This window comes from Phoca vitulina, unplaced genomic scaffold (assembly GCF_004348235.1).
Source record: "Phoca vitulina isolate PV1807 unplaced genomic scaffold, GSC_HSeal_1.0 scaffold13, whole genome shotgun sequence".
NCBI lineage: Eukaryota > Metazoa > Chordata > Mammalia > Carnivora > Phocidae > Phoca > Phoca vitulina.
Window position 1 is genome coordinate 42,469,207 of NW_022589716.1, and position 22,975 is coordinate 42,492,181.

Here is a 22,975-nt window from a genome sequence, read left to right on the forward strand (position 1 = left end):
AAATTGAAGCCATTTCTCCGGAGAAGAATTCAGTTTTTGGATTATTTCCGCCCGCGTTTCTTCTGCTCCTAAGTGCGCCTCTTAGTGGCCAGGAAGGAACAAAACAGAGACTTCCTAATTCTCTCACGGGAATGTATAGAGTAAAATAGCAATGAGACTGTAACAGCTATCATTCGATGGGCTCTCCTTCTCACAATTCTGGGAGGTAGTTCTATTATTTTCCCCATTTTATACATGTAGAAAGGGAAGTTTGGGGATTCGACTCTAAAATCCACACTTCTAATCATTAGGCTAACCTGCTTAGTGTTAAATTGTTCTTGGTTTCGTTTTACTTAGATTTTGTTTTTAAGATTGTTGTAAAAAATCACATTTCAGGATAAAAAAATTGCACCTTGATTCCACAATTTGAACACAATACAGATATGATCTTTTTTTTTTAAAGATTTTATTTATTTGACAGAGAGAGAGCTCACACAAGCGGGGGGGTGGGGTGGGCAGTGGTTAGCAGGCAGAGGGAGAGGGGGAAACAGGCTCACCACTGAGCAGGGAGCCGGATGTGGGGCTCGATCCCAGGACCCTGGGACCACGACCTGATCAATTGAAGGGCAGACGCCTAACCTACTGGGCCACCCAGGCACCCCCACTGATCTAGATAGTAGTTCCAGGGACCAGATGGGGACAGAAGCTACACTGGATTGTGTTGTTCATTGGATGAGAAGTGAGAAGGGAAGAAAGGGTTGACAAATCCTTCAGGAGATTTGGACTGTAAAGGGTAGGGGCATTTGAGGAGACCCAGAGGAGTGAAATGTGAAATGTCTTGTCTGAGGTCACAAAGCTGGCAAGCAATAAGGTTGAGACTGGCACCCCTTTGTGCCTAGGACTATACCAAACCTCATGAATCCTGTTTATCCTGCAGGCTCTGGGAAGTCAGGTGGGATGCAGAGCATGAAATCACTGTGCTAATAGCAGCCCACATTATGTGCATTGTGAAGGAAAAGGTCTTGATGGGGTCAGGTGGGCTAATCAAAGGGCTCATGAACTAGAGAGCATGTCTCCAACTGTGAAAGACCCAAGAGGTTTGAGAAGCAGTAACCAAAATGGCTCCATCTTTGGGGGATGAGAGACCCGTTGCCACTGTATGTCACAGAGAAGGGCACAGGGTACCCACAGTGCCAGCTGCTTTCCCATGAGCCCTGAGATCCTAGGACAAGAAGCTGGAGGTGCCATGCAGGCATCCTTGCCAGGATCCCTGGGAATATTCCTGCTCTAGTGCCCCGGGCTCAGGACCCCAGCTTTCCAAACATTTGTCTGGCCACAGCTCCTGAGCAAGAAGTCACATCAGCTGGATCACAGGTGACATGAAAAAAACTCCAACCCGGTTTATTTCAAAAGGGCAGAAGTCAAGACAGGGAAATACTCAGAAACTGCATCTCTTTCCTGGGTACATCTGCCCTCTGAGACCCTGGATACTTTTGCTCTAGCGAGAGCTGGCTCCACGCCATTCCACTGAAAGGATTTCTTTTATCTGGCTCTCGACACTTTCCCCGTGACTGTGGCTCTGGGCTGCAAAAGGCACAGGCCACAGCCTGAGGATGGCTGGATCCCACAACACCTGGCCACTCTAGTTGATGTAGTAGACCTTGGGGGCATCGTAATAGGCACAGGTCATGTAGTTCATGTTCCCAATGGGCCACCAGTGGTCGGGGTAATAGGTGGCTGAGTAGGCATGGGGCTGGGGCTGGACGCAACTGAAGAGCGCCAGGCTCCGGTCCACGGCCACAGTGGGCAGGTAGAGCTGCAGCTTGTCCAGCAGGTGACCTGGCCAGAAGAAATTGGGGTGAGTTCGTTGTGGACCTGTGGGGCTCTTCACTTTCAGCTTCCTGGAAAAGAAGACAGAAGTGTGTCATGGCAGACTAGCCAGGGCCGGGGCCCCTGCTCAGCAGAGCAGACCAACTGTGACCAGAGTGGAGGGGTAGCATTGAGCTAAGTCCTTCAGCTCCATGCGGTCAGTGGGTTCTCTTATCCTGTCTACCTTACCAATGAGGACCTGAAGGCCTAGGGAGGATAAGTCATTTCCCCAAAGCCACGCAGTGAGCAAGTGGCAGAGCGCGGGCTTGACGCCTAATCTGCTGCCTCTAATTTTTTTTTAAGATTTTATTTATTTATTTGACAGAGAGAGACACAGCGAGAGACGGAACACAAGCAGGAGGAGTGGGGGAGGGAGAAGCAGGCTCCTGCCAATCAGGGAGCCCAATGCGGGCCTCGATCCCAGGACCCTGGGATCATGACCTGAGCCGAAGGCAGCTGCTTAAGCGACTGAGCCACCCCGGCGCCCCCCAAAGGCAGACGCTTAATGACTGAGCCACCCTGGCACCCCTAAAACCCATATTCTTAAGTGTACACCATTTTCATGTGAGGGTCAGGGTATAGCCTCTGGAGCCAGCATTGCTGGGTTCAAATCCCTGCTCCACCACTTAATAGATGAGTGACTTTGAGTAAGATCATTAATTTTTCTGTACCTCAGTTTCCTCTTCTGTAAAATGGGTATGCTAAGAGTCACTCTATAGGGTTGCTAAGAGGATTTAAATGAGTTAAAACACAGAACACACCACGGCAGTGTCTGCCTGGCACTCTTAAGAGTTTTACTCCTTCTCAGTTCCTGGGCATTGAGCCCTAGATACTGTGCACCATGCAACATGCAGAGTCTCAGGCACCTCCTCCAAAGTCCTCCCTCCCACCCACCCCCTTCCAGAGTTGGATGATTGCTACAGACCTGGTGAATTCCTCAAACTCCTTAAAGTGTATTTTCTTGATTTTCTTCGATGTTTTCCTAGTGGATAAGAGAGGAAGTTCTCTTGTCAGGAGAGGGGAAATCCAAGTTAATGGGGCCTCAGATAGTACATGTGGGCGGGCCTGTCTGTGAGTCCAAACCAGAGCTCCAAAAGGAGAGTTTCTTCTACCTGAGGTGGGACCCTGACTCTGTCTCTCCATGCTCCAGTGGGACACACAGTGGGCTTGGTCAGCCAGGCCTGGGCTCACAACCTGGCTGGCTGGGTGACTCTGGGCAGGTCACTTCCCTTTGCAGAGCCTCGTTTCTTATTACCCAGAACAAACACCTCCCGGGGTAGCTGAGAGATGCTCAATAATCGGAATTGTTTGGGAGCCCCTGACTCCCACTTCCTCTGCCAAGGCTGAATCCAGCTTTTGGAACAAGAGTGGTGAAAACTAACTCCCCAAATCTTGGGCCTGGCAGACATCACTAATCGACCACAGACAGCACTCTTTCCCAGAAGGCCTGCATCTGGCCTCAGAATCTTTGACAACACAATTCAAGTCGCAAGATAAAACAAATATCCATCCCTGCCCTTCGGGCCCTCTCTTTATCCTTTATGGCTGTGGCCTACCTAAGCATGGACAAGAGTCCCTTTCTCAGGTTCCCACCCACTCCCTAGGTTCATGGTGCAGAAATGGAAGTCAGCCACCCAGGAGCTGGTATGCTCATTTAACAAATGAAAAGCTGAGGCTCAAACAGTGAAGCATCTTGTCCACTTAACCTGCAGCCTGTCTGATTTCCACTTGGCTCTGCTGCATCCTATCCGTTCTGGCCACACGGCCCCCGTGGGCAGCTAGCAGAGATCTAGAATGTGGGCAGTTCCTTATCCCCTCCCCCTTGTGGTCAGCTGGCCCCTCCTCATCCCACGTTAGCCCCATCCCTCCTAGGGGATGCTCCTCATTCTCCAATCTGCAGTCACCAATAGATGCTGGCTTTTCACCTGCCCAGGGGTCACCTCCTTCCAAAGAAGGACATTTCCTTAGAGAGGACTCAGGTTGGTCTGAGGCTCAGCGACAGGCCCCAGTGCAGAGTTTTTTCCTTCTCCTAAGGGCTGCAAGCCCACTTCTTGCCAGAGAAGGCAGGACAAAGAAGGGACTGCCACCCCTGTCTTCTGTAGGGCCCCTGACAGCTGGCCCACGATTTGTGAAGAGCCTTCCCTATTTCTCGAAGAAGGCCCTCTTTTTCATCTTTCCTAGAGAGCTTGAGATCATGTAGGATGTGGTCGGAGAGTAGCTGTATAGGGGGGAGGCAAGGAGGCTGCCACCCTCAGACATGTGCCGGGGTGACACCGGACATCGGCCAACCTCTGGTGACCAGTGGGGTTGGACATGCTGGGCATGCTTGGACACAGGCCCTGGCGCACCATGACACCTCAAGGAGGCCAGCATCCCACCCCCAGCGCTGAAGGAGCGGCACAGAACAGAAGGCAAATGACAGGGGACACGGCGGGGGGGGGGGGGGGGTCTGACACTCAGCTTGTCAGCCTTCTTAGCCAGAGCCTCGCTGAAGCCCTGGAGCTTGAGCAGGGTCAGATTGGGACTGAAGATCTTCAAGTCTGAGTAGTAGCCTCCCGGCTGTCGGATCGGGCGCACCTCGTCCTTCTGGAAAATGATCTTGTCCCCCGGGTACAGCAGGGCTATAAGCAGCAAGAGAAATGAGACCTGTCAGCCCAGGACCCCTCTCTGCCCTGAGCCTTTGGGGCAGAGGAGGGTTGTTTTTTTTTTTTAATCGACATTTTTGTTTGAAAAGATTTTTTCTTATATACATTCTAAACTTTTTCTGTTTAAATGATTGTAGATTCACAGCAAGTTGCGAAAGGAGTGTAGAGGGTCCCTTAGACTCTCCCCCCACCTTCCCCTAATGGTGACGTGGCATAAGACCATAGTGTGGTGTCAGGAAGTGGGGCTGGTCGCTGTCTGGACTGCAGTTGGGGGAGCTTGTTTATAGCCAGGTCAGCCCCGGCCCCAAGGCCCGGGTGCAGTTAGGATGGGGCGTGCAGCCCCATGCCCCACTCTGCAGAGGTCGTGCTGGTCAGGAACCCACAGGAGGAGGGGAGATTCACCCAAGACTTCACTAGGTTAACTTAGACCTAGTCGATGACAGTTTTCTCCTCCCCTAGAATTAGTCTCACAGATATCCTCGGGAGACTTTTCTAAGAAGTCAGAGCACAAAAAACACTGGGCTCTGTCTTCCTGCAGCCATTGAGCAGTGCTTGTCCCAAGATGGTAACACGTGACTAACTCATATTCTAGAAAAAAGCAATGGAAGTTTACACTCCAGGTTATTAATGCTGGTTATCTGCGGGGAGAGGGAAGGGACATATGCAACATCAACATTTTAAAAAGGTACACAGGATTTTTTAAAACTACATTTAAAGATATATATATAAAATTTAAAAATAATTTACATAAATAATTTTGTATAAATGGAAAAGAAAAAGAGGTCTGTGAAAGGACAATCACTAAAATATTAATGGTGTCAACTCAAGCTGGGGAAATTTTTATCTTTCTGTTTTCAAAAAAAGCTTAAGTGAGCAAGTATTATCTATAAAATTGCAGGGGAGAAAAACAATAAAGCTGTATTCACTGGGGAGAGGGAAAATGCCTCAAAGTTTTAAAACTCTAGCCCTTGAGCTTGAGGCCTGGAATCGGAGCCCACCAAGCTCTAGTCTAGAACACAGACCCAGAAGTCCCAACGTTTGAATTTCTTTCCTCACAGCAGGATCAGGTCTCTGTTACAGAGACAGCCAATAGATAGTGGCCAGGATAGTGGTCAGAGATGGACTAGAGTTTTTTTCCATCTAGAACAATCAGAAGCAAAAGGAAGGCCACCCACAGATGCTCCCGTGTGCCCGTGAGTGAGATCCTTCCAGCCAGTACAGTTGACAGGCCCAGGAGCTAGCAAAATCTAGCAGTGGAGGGAATCAGCAGTGGCTCAGGGTTCCGAGGGGACAAAGGAGGCACATCCAGAGGAAAGGCCTGGCCCACAGGGCAGCCCCGGGTGCGTGCGTGGTAAGCCTGCCTGCGTTCAGAAGACAGTTAGCTGTAGCTTCACCACTAGCCAAGACCAGGGAATGTACACAATCAGGGAAGATGAGGCTCCCTGAGGAAGGAGGAAGGAAAGATGATGTGGCAAAAAGTCCGTGTCCAGAGCTGCAGCATTTCTTGCCTCTGCCCTCCCAGCCCAGGTGGGCAGCAAGTGGCCGCCCAAGTGAGGGGGTGCAGCACGCCCAGGAGACAATGACCACTTAGGTTGGTTTGCCTGTGTTTCTGGAGGCTTTTGGCCACACGCTGTTGTACAGACCTGTTATGGGCTGAATTGTGTCCCCCCACCCAAGGCCAAATTCATATATTGAAGCCCTAACCCCCCAAAACCTCAGAATTCGTATTTGGAGAGAGGCTCTTTTAAGAGGTGATCAGGCTAACATGAGGGTGGGCTCAAATCTGATCTGACTGGTGTCCTTGGAAGAGGAGATTTGGACACAGGAGAGACACCAGGGGCATGAGTGTGCAGAGGGGAAACCCTGTGAAAAGGCAGCGAGCATGTGGCCATCCTGCGAGCCCAGGAGAGAGGCTTCAGGAGAAACCAGCTCTGTCGGCACCTTGATCTTGGCCTCCAGAAGTGTGAGAAGACCAATTTCTGTTGTTCAAACCACCTGGTCTGTGGTATTTTTATTGTGGCAGCCTGAGCAAATTAGTACAAGACCTAGGGCCCTATGCATTGTGCACTTGCTTCTGTCTCTCTTGGGAAAAAGATGGAAACAGTCAGTTGTGACGGTTAACTTATTCTCAGGGAAGTCACACCACTGTCTGTGTGCCCCTTTCTCTGAAAGCCACACTTCCCAGTTTGGCCATGGTTCCTTCCTGGCCACTTGGGAAAACGCTGCCCTCAAGCGCAGCTTGCTCTTTTGTGCTTTTAAAGCACAAAGTGGGACCTGCCCGTTAAATTTATAAATTCACAAATTTGGGGCACCAGCATTGCTGTGTGGTCATCGGGGGCTTATAGGGCACTCCCCCATCCCCATCCCCATCTCTCAGAAGCACATGCTCTACCCAGAGATGGGGAGGGTTCAGATCCTGCTTGGATATATGGAAACACAGCTCTCCCTCAAACAGAGGGTGAGACCAGTGTGGAAATCTCAGGGCCCAGTCCTGGGGTCTGAGCAGAGAGCGAAGGGCCTCAGCAGAATCTGGCCCCTGGTGCAGTCCTACTCCGTGCTGCAGAAGAACCAAGAAGCAGACCTGACCTAGGGAAGTGGTTTTGGAAAAGCTCAATACAGCATAGCAGTTATCACTTCTATCAGATCTCCCTCTTTGAAACTGGGACTGTTCCTTTCTGCTCAATTTCAGGGCTCCCTCACCCCGAACTCCTGTTCTAGAATGCTTAGCGGCTCAGTTGGGGGAACCCAGACCTCTAGGTCTGTGGAGCCTGGGTACCTCCAGGATTCTAGAAATCCCATCTCACAGCAAAACACACTGGGCTGTTCCTCCCCTCTACCCCCTCCTTCAATGTCCCCACCACAGGCTACAGCAGTTTAGCTGGGTGCATGTCAGCTGGGGAGGGAGAAACCTCAGGTGGACGCCACCCTTGCCCGGGTTCTGGGCCCTCTTGGCAAGCTCCCACGGCCAGCCCCGAAAGCCCTTACCTTTCATGAGGACGTCCTCTGTCAGCGGGAGGCCGTAGTACTCACAGAGCTTGTAGCACTGCAGGTAGACCAGAAAGGTGTCCCTGCGGGACATGTTGATGAGCTCCCTCATCTCCCCATGGATGGTGGACGGCAGGCAGTGCTCATCAAAGTGCTTGTTCCCACTGCGCACCAGGCGGCACCGCTCCATATACTGGATGGAGGGGATCTTGAGCTGCAAAGAGAACAGAGGTTGGCACACACTTCCCTCCACCTTGTCTTTTCCTTCCTGGCCAGAAGGCAGATGTGGAGCCTCACCTCCCTCTCCCCCCTGAGGGGAAATGGCAAAGGATGCAGGGCGGGACCAAAGTTCAGGCTCTGAAGTCAGTGACTTGGGAGAAAAACCACACATGGTCAAGGTTACCCCCGAAGAGCGCTCGAATGGCTCCGGTTAAGGCGAGCAGTGCGGTGTGCACAGCCCCGTACGCGGAGCTGCACGTCACTGTATCACGTGCGCAGTAGGGTACAAAGTAGCTGTCCTAGTGAACCATGGCATCCACGGGTTTGGCTGCCCCAGGATTTAAATTAGGTGCAGACACCTGTGCCTTTGAGGTGGAAGCCACGTGCCAAGGATGGCAGAGCGGAGCAGACGAGGCCTGCGGAATGAGGAGCCACTTTGGGCCTTATTTATTTATTTGCAAGGAAATAAAAAAAAATCTATCTTTTTCGCAGCATCTAACACCAGAGTCAACAAAGTACAGCCCACAACCCACATCTGGCCCAGCACCTGTTTTTATAAAGACACTTTTCTTGGAACACAGAGGCACTCATTTGTTTAGTGGCTGCAGTCCGTGGCTGCTTTTGGGTGGTAGTTGCCACAGAAACGATAGAGCCCCAGAAGTCTAAAATAGTTGTTGCCTGACTCTTTACAAAGTTTGCTGATCCCTGCTCAAAGATGGTGGGGTTTTCTTGTCATGTAAGTGAATCAGATCTTAGTTGATATAGCACCACTTACAATGCCTATATATATAATAAATAGAATATATATTTATATATTTATTATATTATTATATTTAATATATAATTAATTTAATATATAGTATTATAATATATCTTTATATTCTATTTATTGTATATAATAAAATATGCATTTGTATATAGTATAATACTAATACTGTCTGCCTCCCTGAAGGCAGGGGCTGTTTTGTTTTCTGCTAAAAGAGCGCCTGGCCCAGTGCCGTCTGTCGATAAATATTTGTTGGGTGAATTCCTTCATGCCATTCATTCTTCCTTCACTGGTCATGTGTTTCTGGAGTGCCCACTGGGTGGCAGGCCCTGTGCCGGGCACTTGGATTCCGGCTGTGATGAAGATGCGGCTCTCAGCCCTGGTCTCAGGATGCAAAGTCACAGGTAAAGAATGGGAGCGGGGAACTCCATACTCTCGGAAACATGATCTCATTTCATCTTCAGAGAAACTTCGTGAGGTAGGTGTTGTTCTCATTGTCAGATGAAGAAGCCTGCTCCCGGGGGTGCCCCAGCCCGAAGGTGCAGTGAACTTGACCCCAAGCCTGTCCGGGCGCCCAGCCCCACGCCCTTCCCCTTGGCCCGGGTACCTTGTGCTGCCGCTTCCTGTCGCGGTACCGCTTGCCCACATCCTCCATCTCCTCCAGAGTCATGGGCCGCGCCTCCATCTGGGCGTCGACCACGGGCACGGTCAGCAGGTCCATCTTGCGAGGCTGTGGGGCCACATCCATCTGCTTCTTGGATGCGCTCTGTGGGGAACCTCTGTGCTTGGCGGATCTGTAATCTGAAAGGACCAAGAGACTGAGAGGAGGCCCAGCTAGGGAATCCGTCGAGCAGTTAACTGATGTGACCAAGCAGGTGCCGGCCACCCCTCTGCTCACTTCCCATGTAGCCGGTCAGTGCCATATGAGATGGACCTCGAAGGTACCCCTTCTCTCTTCCTCCACTATGGCCTCCCTCATGCAAGGCCGCCTCCTCCCTCACCTGCACCACGGCCCCAGCCTTCCTATTGCCCCTCTCATCTTCTAGTATCCTGTTTCCACCAAACAGCAAACAGGACCTTTTTTTGTGCTGCACTGTGGGTGAAGCTCTGGAGGCCTGTGGAACAGCGTCTCTATGGGAGCTGCCCGCTGCCTCCAAAAGAGCCAACTAGTGAGGACACTCAGCGCCCAGCTCAGTGGGACCGGGACTCCAGAGGCCCTGGCCCAAATCTTCACGTGGGTAAGGAAACCCCTCCACTACCCTCCGCCCGCAGGGCTCTCACATGACCTCAGAAAGGGTAAGGAACACCCCACACCAACATGTCTGAAATGAAACTCCTCCCAGCCTGATGGGTGGGGGCAAAGCAAGATTTATTTTATTTAGAAAAAGAAAGGTTATATTTGGGGATATGTTATATTGTTATACTTGTTATTATATGTTATATTTGGTTACATTTGGGGAGGGCTCTGGAATGGTGGGTGGAAGTTTAAAGAGGGCTTTAATTTTATCCGTAGTTGTTCAATTTTAATTTTTTTTTACAACAACAATGGCACTAAGCTATAAAGAACCATGATGTACCCTTGTGTTGTAGAGTAAATTCATAGCCAGCACCATGGATAGTCCATTTCTGATTTGCCTCTGTGCTATATCTGGATAGATGTGGTTCCACAAGCACATGGCCTGGCAAATGGAACTTGAGCTGTGCACAACTCACACAACTGTTCACAACAACCCTGCTAATATCTCTGATAGTAGATATCAAAGTAGACTTTCCAGTACACTCTAAACATGTGTTAATTCTGGTTTCTGAATTTTAGTGGGTTTTTTCTTTTGTTTTATAGTTGGTTTTTTTTATTTTAGTTAACTTATTTTATTTTATTTTATTTATTTATTTGACAGAGAGACACAGCCAGAGAGGGAACACAAGCAGGGGGAGTGGGAGAGGGAGAAGCAGGCTTCCCACTGAGCAGAGAGCCCGATGTGGGGCTCGATCCCAGGACCCTGGGATCATGACCCGAACCGAAGGCAGACGCTTAACAACCGAGCCACTCAGACGCCCCTTTAGTTAACTTTTTATCAGTAAAATATAGATTAATAGTAAGAAGGCCTTGGGCCCACTACAAATGGAAGGGCTTTCTGTTTGGGTCAGATTTCAGTCTATCAGGTAAGCTTTGGTGGGCTGAAACCACCTTTTGAAAATCCTCCCTTAAGGACAAGGGCTGGGCCGGGGCGCCTGGGTGGCTCAGTCGGTTAAGTGTCTGTCTTCAGCTCAGGTCATGATCTCAGGGTCCTGCAATCAAGCCCCATGTCAGGCTCCCTGCTCAGCGGAGAGTCTGCTTGTCCCTGTCCCTCTGCCTCTGCCCCTCCCCCCTACTTGTACTCACACACAGGCTCTCTCTCTCCTCTCTCTCAAATAAATAAATAAAATCTTAAAAAAAAAAAAAAAAGAAAAAGGACAAGGGCTGGGCCTCATTCATCTTCGAATAGACATGGTAGGTGGGCACTCGAGAGAATATCTACTCTTTAGTTGATTGCTGGGCCTGGGAATTCCAAAGGCTTGGCCCACCTGTGGTAAGCCAAAGTTGGAGAACACACTCAAGAAGTAAGCCAAGGCTGCCTCCCTCACGCTTGCTTCCAGGATGGGGAAATGGAGACATGGAGGTGGGGGTGGATACGTACACTCCCTTGCAGTGGACAGGGTGCTTCTCTGCTGAGCCAAAGACCACTGCTTGTAGTTGTTGACCAGGATATCCATGGTGATGCTGTTGCACTTTCCCAGAGAACTGAGATAGATCACAACATCCTCCACCTCCTGGTTTTTCAGAGGGACTCCAATCTGAGGAGAGAAGAGAAGCCACAAAGGTGGGCGGGCTCCATCCAAACATCCTGCCGGTACGGCCAAAGCCATAGCGGCCTGGCCCCACCTCTCCTGCATAGTGTCTCGTTCCATCCACTACCACTCTCAGCTCATGCCCAAGGCCTCTGCCGCAGGAGCTCGGAGCCCTTTCCCAGGCCCTGAACACACTCTGCGCTTTCTCACCCTCTGCCTTTATTCAGGCGTTTCCACCTATCTGAAGAACTCCTATCTCTCCTTCAAAACCCAATCCAGATAAGCCACCATCTTTGCAAAGTCTGCTACTTCTTCCTTCCGGACCACCACCCCACTCCATACCAATCTCAATGCCAGTTTTCCCAGGTTGGACTGGAAAAAGGATTTCGCGTCTACCATCCTTGTCCATGAGAAATACATAAGCCTCCCTTAACTGAAGTAAAATAGGATCAGAAATACAAAGCACGTTACTCTTTGAGGGACAGTGAGCAACTTTGTAGGAGTATAATGCTTGCCATCAAAACCAAATATTCAAGAAGAAAAGTTTTAAAGGAAATATAATTTTGTTCCTCAGCTTCTTTAGACTGCAGTCATAGTTCACTGAGCTTTCCTTAAAGAGGGTCAGAACTTTCCTGGGATGGAAGGATGTAATATTTTATCTTTTTTGATTATGATGATTAAAAATGCTTTATCTTTTTTTTCATGTTTTGAAAGGTTGTTTAGATGAGTACATGTTATGAAACAACAGTGTAAAAACTGATGATGATTTAAAACCACAAAAGATGTAGCAGTCAGCTTCCTAAAGTGTTTTGTAAAGGTAGCTTGTATTCAAAGTATATAAAAGCTTACTTCATGCAGACCAGAGGTCAGCAAACTTATTCTATAAAGGGCCAGATAGTAAATATTTTAGGCTCCATGAACCATATGGTCTCTGTCATAACTACTCAATTCTGCCAACGTAGCATGAAAGTGGCCATGACAATACATACAAATGAGTGTAGCTGTGTTCCAATAAAACTTTATTTACAAAAACAGAGGCAGGCTGGATTTGACTTCTGGGCGATAGTTAGTAGACCCCTACTAGACCAATGGAACTTTCTGCAATGATGGAATGTTCTATATCTGTGTGGTCCAATAGAGGAACTGCTCACCACGTGTGGCTACTGAGCATTCAAAACGTGGCTGGTGTGAGTGAGGAAGTGGATTTTAAAATTTTATCTATTTATAATTAGCTTAAAATCTTGGCTAGCCCTTGAAAGTGTGGCCTGTGGGCCAGTACCATACACATCACTGGGAGCTTGTTAGAATGCAGCATCTCAGGCCCTGCGCAGAGGTACTGAGTCAGAAGCTGCATTTTAACAGACCTTTATATGATCATGTGCCAGTGACAGTTGGAGAAGATCTAGAAGGTTCTAGAGGCAAGACTGAAGGCCCAGCTATCTCTGTGCGCAGTTCTGGGGTCCGATGGGCAAGACGGTGATTCCTCATGCAGCTGACTGGTTATGGGGTCGGTTCTGCAGGCTTTCCACTCAGAGAGGGGCTTTCAAGGTCAGATCCATGCAGGGGTGGTTTTAGGGGTCTGATGTGACCACAAGTTATGCCACATTTTCCAAGCTGGCTTTATAAGTAACAAGGCCGATGGTTTGAGTCCCCTGTGTCTACTTTTCATTTGGTCCAGGACCTGGGTGGAGGCAGCAGCGGGGGCAGGGTGCATGGACATCTTCCCCACCCGGGCCAGCCCGGAGGGAGCACGGGAGGCACTTACCGCCTTCAGTGCTACAATGAACTCCTCCCTAGAGATCCTCTGGTTCTCACTCCGGTCCACCTTGCTAAATATCTCCAGGATCTTGATCTTGCGGCTGCGCAGGTAGGAGTACAAGGTGGCCAAGGCGGAGGGCTTGGGTAGTCGGAGCTGGGGCACAGGTTGGCGGGAAGGCCGGGGGCTCTTCTGAAAGAGGCAAGAGAGTGGGGGAGAATTCAGGGGAGACAGGCTGCTGGCACGTGATTCCCAGAGTTAGAACAGGGAGAGAGAGGGGCCAAGGGGCTCTAAACAGACAGCAAGGTGGAGTGCAAGGAGCATTGGATTCAGGGCAACTGCGTGTCGCCAGAGATACTTTGCATCTTTGGGCCTCCGTCTTCCCATCAGAAACAAGAGGGTTGGACATTAGGAGAACTGACATTTCATTCTTACCCACATGTCTCCTGTCAGACAAGTCAGGATTATAATCCCTCTGGGCTCTCAGTGCCCCAAAACACATGTCCCTGCCTGGAGCCAGACAGGGCTCTCCAATCCTCCTACCTCCCAGCCTTTGCTCCCACTGGGCCTCCTGCCCAGAATACCTTTCCTTCTTTCTCTACTTCTCCACATCCTCATCTTCCTTTAATTCCAGGTTATATATTTTATAATAAATAAATAAATAAATATATATATATATTTCAGAATAATACCCCCTTACCTTGGTGCAGCACCTGACAGTTTACAAAGGGCCTTTCTGTTCCCTAGTCTATAGCTCCTCTGTGTTTGGGACCTCCCTCTATTAATGGCCTGTAGCAAACTGTAGTCATCCAACTGATGTGTCTGCCTCCCCCATTCACATCTGAACATCTCGAAAGCAATTATTTAAGCTACATACACTTACCGCCCGTCCCCCTACTGAAAAAGACCCCCAGCCCTAGGCAGATAGGCGGTCATTGTTTGCTGAATGAATAAATGATGCTGTAAATTAGGTATTAGGTATGACTTTCCCTTTTTTTACAACTGAAAAAACAGGTTCAGAGAAGTGAAGTGACTTGTCCAGGGACACACAACCCTTGAGCAGTAGAGCTGGGTTTCTAACCCAAGTCTAGTGCTTATTCATAGACACTGTGCTGCTGTTAGGAAGGGTGTGTTAGACCTCTGAAATTTGGGTTTGGCCTCTGATTACACCAAGGACTGACTCTGACATCAGTGAGACTGCAGTAGTAATCAAAATGGCAGACATAATATTGAGTGCTCATTCTATGGCCGGCACTGTCCAAGGCACCTTATATAAATTCATCCATTTAGATGTCACAACAACCCTAGGAAGTAGGTACAATGGTTATCCCCATTTAATAGATTGGGGATCATAGAGCTAAGAAGTAGCAGAGCTAGGTTTAAACCCAAGTTATCCGACCTCCTACCCCAACTTCACCTGACCTGGGAGAAATTTCAAGTGTTTGCATTACAAGGAAATGTCACAGAGAGCAAGCACTGGGGGATGAGGGCTCTGATGCTGACTTCCATTAACTACCTCTATAGGTCTGGACAATTGATTGGCCTCATTGAGCTTCTATTTCTGTATTTATGAAAGGGAGTTCCTCCTTTTTCTTCCAACCTCACAACTGTGATCCTCACAGTAGCACTAGGAGCACCTGCCTGGCACGTATTGGCCCTTAACAAACATGTGTCCATGAACAAATGAATGAACAATGAGTATTTTAAAATGCTCCATAGGGACAGCTGGGTGGCTCAGTCGTTATGTGTCTACCTTGGGCTCAGGTCATGATCCTGGGGTCCTGGGATGGAAACCCATATGGGGCTCCCTGCTGGGAGGGAAGCCTGCTTCTCCCTCTCCCACTCCCCCTGCTTGTGTTCCCTCTCTCGCTGTGTCTCTCTCTCTGTCAAATAAATAAATAAAATCTTTAAAAAATAAAAAAAAATAAAATAAAATGCCCCATAGATGGAATGCCAGGAATTATCCCTCCTCGGGTGGTTTTAAGATAGAGTCACAGCCTCCCTCCTGAGACGGAGCCTGATTCCCCTCCCCTCGAGCATGGACAGCACTTAATGACTTGCTTCTGACAAATAGCATCCGGTCAAAGTGATCATGTGATTCTCCTGGAACTACTATCTCCTGAGATGAGGTCATAAGAGGCATTGCAGGCCTCCTCCTTGCCTAGTCCCTTGGACAGCTCACTTTGGGAGACGCTGGCTGCTAGGTGGTGAGGACATTCAAGCAGCCCTATGGAGCGGTCGCCGTGGCCAGGAGCTGAGGTCCCCCTGCCAACAGCCACATGAGTGAGCTAGCTTGGACGCAGATCTCTCTGCCTCAGTCAAACCTTCAGATATGTCTGTGGCACATGCCAGTCACTTGAGATGAAAGACTGAGCCAGAGCCAGCCGCGAAGCTCCTCCAGATTCCTGACTCTCAAAAACAGTGGGATAATAAACATTCGCGGCTTTAAATGTTTGGGGGCATTTGTTACACAGCAATAAACAACCAATACACCTCCCTTTGGGGACTTCTCTTTGCTCCTCTTTGAAATGGGGGGAACGACCCCTATCCTGCCTAACCCGAGGGAATGAAATGACATGGCAGTATGCCCCTAACACCTTCAGTGTCTTCATCAGCAAATGGGGCGGCTCACCTTGGTGGCTCTGGTAGGAGTCAGACAGGCCAGCAACTGGGCCTCATGCTCCTTCTGGATCATGTATAAGACCTTGGCCTCTGAAGGGGTGAGGCAAGGCTTGTTCTGCAGCCATTTCTCTGTGTCGCCAAATGACTCCAGGTTCTGCCGAAGTTTCAGCCTCTGGCTGAGCCAGGTCCTCGTGTCCTCCGGCTGCCCTGGGATGTCCCCGGCTCCCAGGGCTCTAAAGCTGGAGATTGGCCGTAGGGGAGTCTGGGCTTGGGCCGTGAGATTGATGGGTATCGGATCCTTGTTTTGGGGCAAGATGATGATCCGCCGGCGGCTCTGAGGCAGGTGGAAATCCTTCTGCTTGAACGGCTTGAAGCAGTGGGCAGTGACTGGTTCAGGATCGAATATGGGGTCCTTGCTGGCATGTTCATCATCACCCGAGGTCTTAGACTGGCAGAGTCCTTGGGGGAAGAGTGTTAGGTGAGTTTCTTTCAGGAAGAGGACTAACAGAATCCTCAGGAAAGAAAAATGCTACAGCAGCAGGCTGGGTGATAGGGCATCTGGGTTCCAGGCCTGGCTTTATCATTGCTTTGCTATAATAATGATTGTGCGCTCCTGGTGGCAGGCACTATGCTAAGAGCTTTATATGCTTTTTCTTATTTAATCTTACTCCTCCCACCCCACCCCACCCCACCCCAGTACTCCTTATCGGCCGCAATCGGTATGATCTTTTTTTAAAAAAAGATTTATTTATTTATTTGAGAGAGAGAGAGAGAGAATGAGCGGGGGGGGGGGGGCAGAAGGAGAGGGAGAGAGAGAATCTTAAGCAGGCTCCACACCCAGTGAGGATCCCCTCATGGGGCTCAATCTCACAACCCTGAGATCATGACCTGAGCTGAAACCAAGAGTTGGACGCTTAACCAACTGAGCCACCCAGGCGCCTCCAGAATGATCTTTTAAAAATGCCATTCTGGGGGGCGCCTGGGTGGCTCTGTCAGTTAAGTGCCTAACTTCAGCTCAGGTAATGATCTGAGCTGGGTTCTGCGTCAGGCTCTGTGCTCAATGGGGATCCTGCTTCTCCCTCTCCCTCTGCCCCTCACCCTGCTCGTGCATGCACTCCCTCTCAAATAAATAAATAAAATCTTTTAAAAAAATAAAAATAAAAATGCCATTCTGATTTGGTCTGATCATCCGAGCAGAGGCTTTGGAGCCAGAATGCTCCAGCCCTGTCCTGGCTCTGTTGCTTCATGGCTGCATGATCTTGGGCAAATTACTTAGCATCTCCGTCTCAATTCTTCATGTGTAAAATGGAGAGAAAGAGGGTACCTACTTTACTAAGTGGTGGAGATGGTTAGAATCAGTCCATTTTAGAGGTGCTTTATTCATAGTAAGTGCAGTGTTTGTTTGTTTTTTTTTTAATGTACTCACCCTTCACCTATTTTGAAACGCTTCCATGACTTTCAAAGTCCCATGACCCTCCTCTGTCAACATTTCCGACCTCATCACTTGCCTATCCTTCCTTACTATATCCCAGATGCCTTGACCTTCTCTCAATGATCCCTGAATGGTCCAAGCTCCATCCTGCCTAAGGGTTTTCCACGTGTTCCATCTGCCAGAAATGCTCCCTCCCCCATCCATCCCCTCCTCAGTCCTCATCTTCAGACCACATGTTACCTCTCCAGCTCCCAAGCTCTGTTATATCCTCATGTTATCTCTGCGTAATATAACCTATATTTTCATTTGGACCACTTATCACAGGTATGTGAATTAGGTGGCCCTCATGCTGAATGAGGCTTGGGGTCCTGTTTTGTTTGACATATTCCTTAAAATTTTCCAGCTTGAGTTACTTTAGGCTGGGGCATGCCCTCTCCGTAGTCCCTACCATTCTCTGTTGTCTCAAATACACATCAGTTCATTTATTAAATGTGTGCTTCAAGCAGACATTTGTGTTTGAAATCCCTGGTGTAATTACTTGGTTGATGTTTATTTTTTCAATAGACTATGGACTGGGACCTCATCTCTCTTGTTCCCTGCTGGAGCCCCAGCACCTCCACATGCCAACATATGGAGGGAGCTCAGTAATTATTTGGTGAATGAGTGGATGTCAAATGGACAGACCTAATAGGTCAGCTCTAAGATTATACCATTTTACAGACAAGGGCACTAAGGCCCCGAGAGGCCCAAGGTCACACAGTTGATTAGTAGCAGAGCTGGGATAGATCAAATGAATAACAGATATGTTCTAAAATTCAGAAGGGATAGAACATTATTATTAAAAATATTGTCACCATATTTTCCTTCTAAAACCCAAACTCCCCTGCTTTAAAACCCTTTCATTGCCTCCAAAATAAAATTCAGTCTCCTTAATCTGGCCCCACCAGACCTACCCACCTCTGCCAGCCTCTCTAATGGGCTCCTTCTCTTGTTCCTTCTGGGCTCACCCTGTATTTGTACCCCAAAACTGAGCTGACTACAGTTCCTTGGTCCCCTTGCCCTGGCCACATGCTATTTCCTCTCTCTGGAATGCTCATCGAGACTTAGGGTAGGCATCACCATCTCCTGAAGCCTTCCCCCCCCCCCACCACCCTCATGCCCTCTCTGGGTTCCCATAGCACCCATGCCCATCCCCATCATAGCATTTACCATATTTTTCTGGATGAAGATGCTTTCTGAGTCTTTCTCTCCCAACAGCCTGTGGGTTTTCCAATGTTAAGGACTGTGTCCTAGTTCCCGTGTATCCCTGGTGCCCAGCCTGGCACAAAGTGAACATTCAGGACATTTGTTAAGTCTCCTTACAATGCCCATGTATTTCTTTCATGGTCAGAAAATAATGAGTATACATTAATGTGGACAGAAGTGAGCACTTCTTAACAACCCATTTATCATTTCTATGAGGACAAGAAGCTGGGTATAGCTGAGAATGTAGCCATTCATCAGGCCAGTATTTGCTGAGAATCATGCAGTACTTGGCATGGTCAGGTGCAGATCCAAATGAGGCTGGATGCCCAACCACAGAGCACTGGCGTGGAACAAGGTGGGGTAACCAGAGGGGTAACAAGATGCTCGCAGTTGGGGGAGAAATGCTGATGGAGGAACCTGGGAGGTCATCATGAAGGAGGAGACATTGACATGTGCTTTCAAGAAGGATTCAGATTTCAGGGGTGGAGGGGCCAGCGTGGGGAAAGTTTAGGGGTGGGCTTTGGAGATTTTAGGGTTACTATAGTTCCACAAGTTGGAAGCATATTGTGTGTGAAGGAGGAAGTTAATGGGAAATGAACTTGGAATCATCTTGAATGCCAGATTAAGGGGTTTAAACTTTACCACGTCAACCATGGGCACACACTCAAAATATGCTCCTCCCTGGCCTTGCCACTGCCACTGTGTCCTCCCTGGACCCCAAATCCATGATCTTCCCTTAGCCAGAAGAGTCACAAGTCACTCCCCTCTGAAACCCTTCAATGGCTTCACTGAAATGGCTTCTCAGTGCCCCTAGAATAAGCAACCCCCTCCTGCAATGGCCTACACCACTGCCCTCACCTGGGTCCTGCTCCCACTTCTCTCCCCCTTGCTCACTTTGCTCCAGCTGTGCACGCCTGCTTTCTCTTTGTCCAACTCTCCTAGCTCTGTCCCAACTTGGTTTTGGCATTTGCTGTGTCCTCTGAAGAGCATGGGATTCCCTAAGATCTCCCCTGGCTGAGTCCTTTTCACCATATGGTTCTCAGCCCAAGTGCACCCCCCCAAAGTCACCCTGACTACCCTATCAAAGGTCACATGCCCACCACACCACAGAGCTTCCATTCTAGTGATCTTTGGGGTCCTGTGTCCATTGGTAGGAAAGTGATGTGGGCTCTTATAATAAAAGATGTCACCACATAGTTGTGGGTAGAGACTGTGTGAAAATGTCCCCAAGAGATTGTGAGGACAGCTTTCAGAGGCTAACTGGTCCCATTGCCTTCCCAGGTCAGGGAACTCTTTCTGCAATGACCCTGGCAGATTTTACCTCTGCTTGTATACACCTCTGGCGACAGGGAGTTCTCTACTTTGCCTTGTGGATGCCTAATTCTGATTGCTAGAAAAGACTTCCTTATATTGACCCAGATTTCGTTTCCCGGGAATTTCCGTTGGTCCTAGTCCTCCCCATTGATGCCCCAGAAAACGCATTTGTTCCCTCTTTAGTGGGACAGCCCTTCAGGTATCTGGAGACAATTCAACTCTCTTGAAATTGTCTTGTCTTGGCTCTGATTCAAATCTCTCCCTAAGTTCCATCCTACCTCTCAAGCCACTTGCTGTTTGGCTTCTCTTTTCCTGCCCACCCCTTAAAATTGGTGCCTTCCAGGTTTATACCTGGGCTTTCTTCTTTTTTTCAAACAATCTCCCCTACTCTCATGTTTCTGTGACCTTCTCTATGCTGAGGACGCCCACACCAATATTTATGACTTGAAATTAGCTGCAACTTTCTATACACTTGTTCCTAAAGCATCTCCACTTGGATGGCCTACAAGTATCTCAGACTCAACCAATGAAGACTGCACTGATCTCCATGTCCTGTCTCCACTGAATCTGTTCCTCCCGTTAGGTTCCTGATCTCTGTGAAAGCCACCTCCATCTCTAGGTCACCCTAGCTACCAACCTGAGCATCATCTTGTTCTTTTCATGTTTCCTATTCACTCAGCCCCCAAGTCCCTCTAGTCCCCTCTAGCCTGACCACTCTCCCTCACCTCTCAGTATCTTTGGTCTGGATATTTTGGATAGCCCCAGATCTCATCAATCTGTGCTTCCAGTATTCTGAGTCTGCCAATTCACTCTGCATTTGCTGATGCTCCCAATACAATACTGTCATTCCCAGTGGCTTCTCCATCTCCTAACTCACAAGTTCTTTCATGATCTTGTCCCTTCTGACCTCTCTCACCTCTCATCCCCTGTAACACTCAAATTACCAGCAATTTCCTGAAGACACCATATGACTGAGCCTCTTTGCATGTGGTTCTATTGGCCTGGAATGCCTTTCCTCCCCATTTTGGCATGGAGAACTCCTTGTATCCTTAATTTAGACCCCAGTGTAAAGATCTCTTCCAGAACCTTGGAACTGTTCCTCTCCATCCTCTACACTTAGCAGACCTTTTATTCCTGGGTGTCATCCCCAGCCTGGCATCCACCCTTTATTCTGTAATTATCCATTTATCTGCCTGTCCTTCACCTCTGAAGTTGCAGGGCTTTGCAGCAGCAGGCTATGGTGGAAGGTTTGAGGACTGATAGCTTTCTCCATGCTTCTCCAGTACCCAATACATTAATATCCAGCAGAGAAGTGGGGCAGAGGACGAGCCAGAGGGCTGTGGATGTCTTTCCCGGGCTCAAAGATTGGACCTCTGATTTCAGACCAAGGCAACTTGGCCCACACCTCCAGCCTGGGCATGGAAATCTGAGAAATGTGCACGACCTGCCCCCGACTCCTTGGCAACCCCTCATCTAGAGGGGGGGACGGCACAATGAGATATTTGCCCCCGTCCTTGCCCTCACCCCACTTGCACGCATCTGCACGGCGCTGCTTCCCTGGAGCTTACCGAGCAGCGACAGGAACAGAGACTCATTCGTTTCCTGGGAATCGTCGTCCATGGTCACAGCGTCGGGGGCGGGCGCTGAAGAGTGTGTATGAACGCGTGTGTGTGTGTGCGCGCGCGCGCGCTTGCGTGGGGGCACCAAAAAACAGTAATTCCAAATTTTGCAAGAGACCCTGAAGTCTCAAGCTTAGAAGCTACTGTTGCCAGGACTACAGACGCCCTGCGCTGATTGGCTGAACGCTGCCACGCTCCGAAGTCCGCGGGAGGAGGAGGGTTGCGGGGGCGGACCCTCCCACTCCCAAATGCCCCGTGCTTCTCCTTTTTGCGGGTCCTGAGAGGTAATCGCAGCCATGCAGAATTCCTGGCTTGGCGAAAGACAGGATTTCTTAGTATGGCCCAGTGGCCCCTGAACCTGGTGTAATAAATCCCTGGTTGTCCTGAAAGCTGTAGGATCTTGAGTCGGCCTCCACGTCTTTCCTTTTCATCCAAGGAACAGGCCCTGCCTCCTCCAGAGGGGTGGTAGAAACCCAAAAGAGTCTTGGCCAAATAGAAGCAGTATGCTTTGCCCCCTAATGACAGGGTGCCATGGCTTAGAAATACAAAACCTGATAACAGGAATATTAATAATATACACTTGAAATGCCCATCAACTGATAAATGTATAAACAAAATGTGCTCTGTCCACACAATGGAATGTCATAAAAAAGTTAAGTACTGGGGCGTCTGCCTTGGGCTCAGGTCATGATCCCGGGGTCCTGGGATGGAAACCCGTATGGGCCTCCCTGCTGGGCAGGAAGCCTGCTTCTCCCTCTCCCACTCCCCCTGCTTGTGTTCCTGCTCTCGCTATCTCTCTGTCAAATAAATAAATAAAATATTAAAAAAAAAAGTTAAGTACTGATGCATGCTACAATACAGATGAACCTTTAAAACATCATGTTAAGCGAAAGAAGCCAGACACAAAAGGTCACATATTATTCTATTTATAAAATATGCCCAGAACAGGCAAATCTATAAACACAGAAAGCAGATTGGCAATAGCCAGAGGCTGGAGGTGAGGTGTGTGGCTTTGGGTTTGACTGCTAACAGGCACGGGGTTTCTTCTTTTTTTTTTTTTAAAGATTTTATTTATTTATTTGAGAGAGAGAGAATGAGAGACAGAGAGCATGAGAGGGAGGAGGGTCAGAGGGAGAAGCAGACTCCCTGTCGAGCAGGGAGCCTGATGCGGGACTCGATCCAGGGACTCCAGTATCATGACCTGAGCCGAAGGCAGTCGCTCAACCAACTGAGCCACCCAGGCGTCCCGGCACGGGGTTTCTTCTTAACGGGTTGGAAATGCTTTAGAGTTAGTGATGATGGTTGCACAACATTGCTGAGTGTACTAAAAATCATTTAATTGTATACTTCAAAATGATTAAATGATGAATTTTATATTATGTGAATTTTGTCTCAATAAAAAGTTTTAAAAAACAAACACTTGAGCGCTCAGTCTGCATAAGGTACCATCTTCAACGAATTACATTATCTTTGTGACCCTCTCAACCTGAGGCAGTCACTCAGACCATCCCTATGAGCCACATTAACAGCACTTATTTTTTTTAATTTTTTATTGTTATGTTAATCCCCATACATTACATCATTAGTTTTAGATATAGTGTTCCATGCTTCATTGTTTGTGCATAACACCCAGTGCTCCACTCAATACGTGCCCTCTTTAATACCCATCACCCGGCTAACCCATCCTCCCACCCC

The 22,975-nt window shown here is 48.8% G+C and overlaps 1 protein-coding gene across 1 annotated transcript; it reads right to left on the reverse strand.

Annotated features, from left to right (window-relative positions):
- Positions 1 to 525: 525 nt before the first annotated feature.
- EFCAB12 (EF-hand calcium binding domain 12) lies at positions 526 to 21,310 on the reverse strand. Its single transcript, XM_032412231.1, has 9 exons — positions 21,230 to 21,310; positions 15,681 to 16,129; positions 13,058 to 13,240; positions 11,142 to 11,298; positions 9,071 to 9,264; positions 7,479 to 7,692; positions 4,310 to 4,469; positions 2,774 to 2,830; positions 526 to 1,880 (listed from the first exon to the last, which is right to left on the reverse strand). The coding sequence occupies exons 1-9, from the start codon at positions 21,279 to 21,281 to the stop codon at positions 1,622 to 1,624; spliced, it is 1,725 nt and encodes a 574-aa protein (XP_032268122.1). The 5' UTR covers positions 21,282 to 21,310; the 3' UTR covers positions 526 to 1,621.
- Between the last annotated feature and the right edge of the window lie 1,665 nt (positions 21,311 to 22,975).

What these genes read in the sequence shown, in the direction of transcription:
- EFCAB12 (XM_032412231.1), bottom strand. Translation starts at nt 21,281, where the DNA reads ATGGACGACGATTCCCAGGAAACGAATGAGTCTCTGTTCCTGTCGCTG. An exon ending in TCTGTTCCTGTCGCTGCTCG is followed by an intron (nt 16,130 to 21,229) that starts GTAAGCTCCAGG and finishes TCTTCCCCCAAG; the next exon opens with GACTCTGCCAGTCTAAGACC. An exon ending in TCATTGTAGCACTGAAGGCG is followed by an intron (nt 11,299 to 13,057) that starts GTAAGTGCCTCC and finishes TTCTCTCCTCAG; the next exon opens with ATTGGAGTCCCTCTGAAAAA.